The following is a 6,000-nucleotide window of genomic DNA, read 5'->3' on the forward strand; positions in this document are numbered from 1 at the left end:
CCTCCTGCCTCCCTCTCGCCCTCCCTCCCCCTGGCAGTGCTCAGAGAATGAGGCTTTCACACTCAACAGTGAGAGCTTTAAGTGTGACAATGAGGCATAGGAATAATTATCTAAATTATATAAAAACTATAACAAGGGGCTCAACCCGATCTAATAAGCAGAGTAACTAGCAAGGGAAAACCTGAAGATCATTATGTGAATGACTTGAGAGGTTTAAACACAAGTCCTTAATTAGGTGATACTTACCTGCTCCACAAGACGGCTCAGCGTTAATTGGAAGAGATGATTAGTAGCAAATACGATTCCATATAATCAAGTCCAGCACTGTCATCTTTTCTAAATATCTTACAGCTGTAGCCCCAGATAAAGAAGAGTCTCTGAGAGAGGACCCAGTGTCTGTTTTGGGGCCATCTTCCTACTGCTCCCTAAGTTAGTTTTAAAAAGCTACCTGGCGCTCACGCTAGGAAGACAATGTCTCACCCAGAGCTTTAGTATCTCACTATCTTCTTCCTTGGTCCTCACGTTTTCACTCTTATGAGCTATTTGAACGAACTGCCAGGGATGACATTTGGGGCATGCAATTTGGTAGGACGTGGCTTGGTGCCAAGAAGAAAGGGAGGAAGGATCCTTCACTCGCTATCAGCTATGAGTGCCTCCTTCCTGGATCACTATTTCTCTGCAAAAGGAGAGAGATGCTGGATTCATTGCTATTGTACTTTCCCAGGCTCGACGCGCCTGGGAATTGAGGACAGAATACCACAAAGTGCTAGGAAAGGCTCAGAAAATGGTTCTACTAACCTAGGATGTAATGTTACAAAGACTTCCTCCTGCTCACAGCTTTTGAGTTTAATTAACCTCATCAAATAAGAGTAATTTTATAATTCTACTACAAAGTTCTCAAGACCCTTATAAAAGAGCTAGAAAAATAATAGTAATTAGCTTCCCTTCGAAACATCTCCTATAGACTACACCAAGCATTCACGACAGAGAAGAAATAGAACTCATGGGGAATCCTGAGCAGCCCAGGTTTGAGAATTATCTTTGTCGTTGAATAAAGGAGGAGCTCTCAGAAAACAATTTAATTTCTCTGGGCTTGAGTTGCCTCATCTATAATACAGAGATTATAGAGAGATTGTAGAGAGAGTGAGATTATTTAGCACTTTTTAAGCCTTTTTGAATAGAATAACTTGGCTAGCTTTTCAAATACTTAAGATGCCCAAGTTCTATCCCTGACCAACGAGGGAGACTCTATGGGTGTGATTCGTGGCCATGGACGTCGGTAGTGGCCCACAGGCTACCGTGAGCCTCCAAGCAGAGAACCACTCCATCAATCCCCTCAAGCATCTTTGGTGACCAAAGCTCCTTGACATCCTGCTATACTGCCTATGTGATAACACACATGCATCATGTTCCTGAGCAGATATGGTTCCCACGTGGCCCAGCACATATTAATAAAGATTCTCTTCTCTCCAACTGAAACTTCTACCAAACGCTGGCAGACTCTGCCTCACACTGTGTCCAGACCACAATGGCATTTTGAAGACCCAAGCACCTCATCTTGGGCTGTCTTTGAAGGAAAAAAATTAATGGTCTATCTTTTTTTTTTTTCCCCGATAATAAAGGTCAAAGTTAATCTGCCCTGTATAGAGTTTTTAGAGTTAAAAACCATCTCAACTTTCAAATATTTTGGTCAGGAACAGGGATCAAAGACGTGAAGTTAGTTGACCTGTTTCATTTCAATCGTGGTGAATATTTAACCATGCCCTCCCCATCTGAAGACTGATACTCTTTAACAGACAATAGTTGCTGACTTTTCCCTTTGTGTGCCAGTTTGTTGCGGGGTGGGGGGAGGTGAGAAGTAAGGAAGGCACAGGTTGGCACAAAACAAGCATCCTGCCTGATAAAAACAAGACATCTGACCGGCTGTCAGCTCCACCCCTTTGTTTAGACAGGAGACTCAGAATAATCCAAGGGCAAGTATTCCAAGTGGACAAAATGCTCATTGTGTCTGAATAGTGGGGACTCCCACTTGTTAAATATTTGGTTGTTAAAAAAAAAGGGAAGAAAACTGGCCCTCATTTGGCTGATTAGACTCTTAAAGAAAGGTTTGTCCTCACAGTGACTGCCATGACAGCATCTAGTATAGGTGAGACCCAGTCTCAGTGTTAGCTTCAAGGGTGTGTGACCAGCATTGTCACACCGCTCAGAAAGGCAGTGCTTAGGGTTTAGTGCTCTGCACTTGCTTTCTTGGAATTCTTAACAATTTTAGCCTGGAATTTGTGTTTTGTAAGTAAAGTCTGATGGGGCAGTGGAGCCCGTGCAGAGGGCTCAGAGCCTTGGCTCACATGTGGTGCATGGTCCCACATCCCGCCTCCTGCTGCCTCCCTGGGGCAGGGGATCTTGACCATCTGCTCCCACCTCTGATGTCCTGGCCAGTCTAACCTTCCCTCCACAATGTCGCCTGGGGAAGCAATGGGGTTTTGTTCCATCATCACCCTCCATCCCTGCCTGGGACGTGAGCACAGGCAAGGTGAGGGGTGGGTTGGGTGTTTTCCCTGCAGCATTTCAGGACAGAGCAAGGACATAGCTGTCCCTTCCTTAGGCTGGCAGGGCCCTGGTGTGTTTCACAGGTGATTCCGTGGCAAATCTCACCCACACCAGATACTGAGCCTGTCCCACTACAGAGATAGAAGTTTCTTGGACTGTCGCCTGTCCACTGTGTGTTGGGGTTGTTGGCCATGGGAAGGGGGATTGCTTTCCCTGCCCCTGCTGGAGGCCTACATTTTCATTTTACACTGGGCTCTACAAAATCATGTAGCAGACCGTGCCTAACCCGATTGCCAACAGATAGTTCTGGGTTTCACAGAGCTATGTGGGGCTTGGGGAGGGCTCGCAAAGTTCAATGTCCTATGTGTTCACACTTGAAGAGCATAGTGAAAGATGTGCCTCTTCAGGTTTTTCCTCTGCCATTAACTATCATAATAAACATCCATCCTGTGGGGGCACCTTGGTGGCTCAGTCAGTTAACCATCTGACTTTGGCTCAGGTCATGATCTCACGGTTCATGAGTCTGAACCCCAGGTCAGGCTCTGTGCTGACAGTGGAGACCCTGCTTGGGATTCTCTCTCTCTCCCTGTTTCTGTGCCCCTCCCCTACATATTCTTTATTCTCCCCCCCCTCAAAATAAATAAGTAAACTTTAAAAAAAAAAAACCACATTTATCAGCTGTGCGACATGGGGCACAAAGCCTCGGGTCACCATTCAAGCACTCTATGACATCACTGGGTGTGCCACTCTATGATGGTATTGTCTGCTAAGCCACCTCCTCATCTACAGCACTTGGCTTTTTTGTGGGGGTGGGAGGGGGTGGCTAGTCACTTCATTCTCAACATTATCGTATTGTATTTCCAGTGAAGAACTTGGGCCCTCCATGGATCCATTTCCATCCCTTCGCTCTTCTTCTACTAACTACTGCTACTACTACTTACTATGATTATTCTTTTTTTTTTTTTTGAGCATTTTTCTTATAGTGTGAACTGGCATGACTTTTAATTAATGCACGGTGTGTATGGTTCCATTTCATACTGTGAATGGGAATTATGCGGAATTGGGGACCCTTCATGACTTTGTGTTGCTGAAAACATCCCTTGGGTGGATGAGGAAGTTGCCAGATCTCCACTGCCCTTGGTTCTGTATAGGCCAAGACTAACCACCACCCCCTCCCACTTTTCCCCCAGGCTGTACCCAGCACCCTCTTCTTCCCAATACATTGCTCAAAATTGTTTTCACTCTAATGTACAGTTCAGAATTGATTTTCTTAAGGAAATACTGTGAGAATAGTGCAGTCAGCCATTCTTGGTGAAGAAAATCCTACAAGAGTGGGGAAAGATGCAAGGGGGAGGAGGAAGGTGAGAAGAGAGAGGGCAGAGGGGTGACTCTCCTGCCCATTTTTAGACTATAACTAGTGTGGAGTGATTTCCCTTGCATTTTGCAGTATGCTTCTCGAAGCAAAATTTCCTCTCCAAACTTGGAAAACTTTGGGGTGTGCCTGAGAGCAGCTACCTCCAACTGTCCCACCCTCAACCAACTCTCTGTTAGAAGCAAGCTTTATGAAATAGAGCATTTCTAGAATTTCTAAAAACATATGGTATATTTTTCTCCTGGCAAAATCTGTCAGCCAAGTAGGGAGAGGTTCATGATGAAAGCTAAAATTTAGAAGCAACAACTCTTAGAAGTAAAATTTGTATTATTTCCTAAAGCCTCTTTTCCAAACAAAATGCTTTTCATATGGAGTTCTTCTACTGGGAACATTATTGAACACAGCTGCTTAGAGCAAAAGCACTCACTTTAGGTGGCAAAATCTCTGTTAGAAAAGGGAAGGAAATAGTCTGGGATGATCATTTCTACCTTGAATTGAGAGAAATGCTAGTTACTAATAGGACAAAATAGAGACTTACAGGTAAGATTTTTTTTTTAACCGAAGGAGATAGAAAAAACATGCTTTAATGGATGAGACCCAGAAAGTAAGTAATAAATAGTGGATTACTATAGAAAGCTTCTTGTTACTATTAATAATAGCAATAGTCACGGTCTGATATAGTATTAATTATTTAAAAAATCCTAGGAGGAAGGTTTTCTTTCCCCCATTCTACAGAAGAGAGAAGAAGTGCACCGGGGCAAGGTTGTGAGAGCTGATTGCCCAGCCAAGACTTGGCAGAGGGGATTAGGCCCAAAGACTAAACCTCCAGCTCTTCACCACACCTTTACAGGACATGAGATAGAACTTGGGAAGCAACTGAAGGGTTTTCTCATTACCATGGCTTTGTTGGAATGGCCACCTCCTTGGAACTCAATGGTCCCAAAAGCATCCGTGGGGCTGAGTTGAGTGTGCTTGCTGATGGACCACTTCTCTGACTGGATGTCATTTCGGGAGAGGCGACTTTGATTTTTCTCATTCTGAAGAACGGAGACGCTAGGAGTGAGGCCCACATGCTGGCCAATCAGACGCCCGCAGCAACACCTGCAACATAAGAGGTCAAAGCGAACCCCCTGGATCAGCCATTACTGGAGAAATCTACAAACCATAGTGAGCCAGTCCATTCTTAGGCAGAATCCCACAATACGGCTATACCAGGCAAATAGTGAACCCAGGATTTACCCGACAGAGATCTTTTCTTTTCTGCCAATTTTCGTTTTCCTTCAGCTGTATAAGCTGTAACATGCCTCCTGGCCTTTGCCACCCACCCCTTCCACATCTGCCATACTGTTTAGGATTGGAGCCTGCAAACAAAAGTCCTATAGATTTTTCTACTTCTCACTCCTCCCATCTATCAAATCTTGCGCAAAGGCCACTGCACAGCTTTGAGGGAAGAATTTTAATATGCACGTTTAAATAAGGACTCTCACTCATATGTGAGTCACAACCTAACTTGTCTTTCCCCAATTGACATTCACTGTCAAATATCCAATACTAAGAATAAAAACCTACAGCTTACGCGTTCCTGAAATAATGGAAATATTATTTGCAAGATGTTTGAAAACAAAATTCACTACTTACATCATGAAAAAGTCTTTCATACTTTTCCACCACCATTATAATACTGATACATATGCTTCATGCTTCACTAGTACCATGATTATAACTATTAATGACAATACTGATATATGGTTATCATTTATTGAATACTAATAATATGACATTCCTTTTAGGAGTAAAATAGTGCAGTTTTGAAGGTTAGGTAATTTGCTCAAGGTTACACAGCTAGTCTATAGGACTTTATAGTCTATATTTTAAATTACTTGATTATATGGCCTTTTCATAAAGGCATTTCCAGACAGTCATGTTACTTCATCCCAAATGCTTCCTACCTAATATGCTGTTAATCTTTAAGGCAAAACCAGGAAGGTAAGTAGGATAGCTAAAGGTAAGATTAGTAGGATATTAAAAATGTACTTGGACAGAAATCTGAAGGTCTGCAGTCTAATTAGTAACCTTCTAGG

At 43.3% G+C, this 6,000-nt stretch overlaps 1 protein-coding gene across 1 annotated transcript in view; it reads right to left on the reverse strand.

Moving 5' to 3' along the window:
* LOC122204458 (transient receptor potential cation channel subfamily M member 3-like) overlaps nucleotides 1-4,891 on the reverse strand; it is a 68,953-nt gene extending 64,062 nt beyond the window's left edge. Inside the window, exon 1 of the mRNA XM_042911960.1 lies at nucleotides 4,816-4,891. Coding sequence (XP_042767894.1) covers nucleotides 4,816-4,818 — 3 coding nt within the window. The 5' untranslated portion in view covers nucleotides 4,819-4,891. The remainder of the gene's footprint in view (nucleotides 1-4,815) is intronic.
* Nucleotides 4,892-6,000: the final 1,109 nt, after the last annotated feature.

The sequence above is a fragment of the Panthera leo genome, chromosome D4 (assembly GCF_018350215.1).
Source record: "Panthera leo isolate Ple1 chromosome D4, P.leo_Ple1_pat1.1, whole genome shotgun sequence".
In the NCBI taxonomy this organism is placed as follows: Eukaryota; Metazoa; Chordata; class Mammalia; order Carnivora; family Felidae; genus Panthera; species Panthera leo.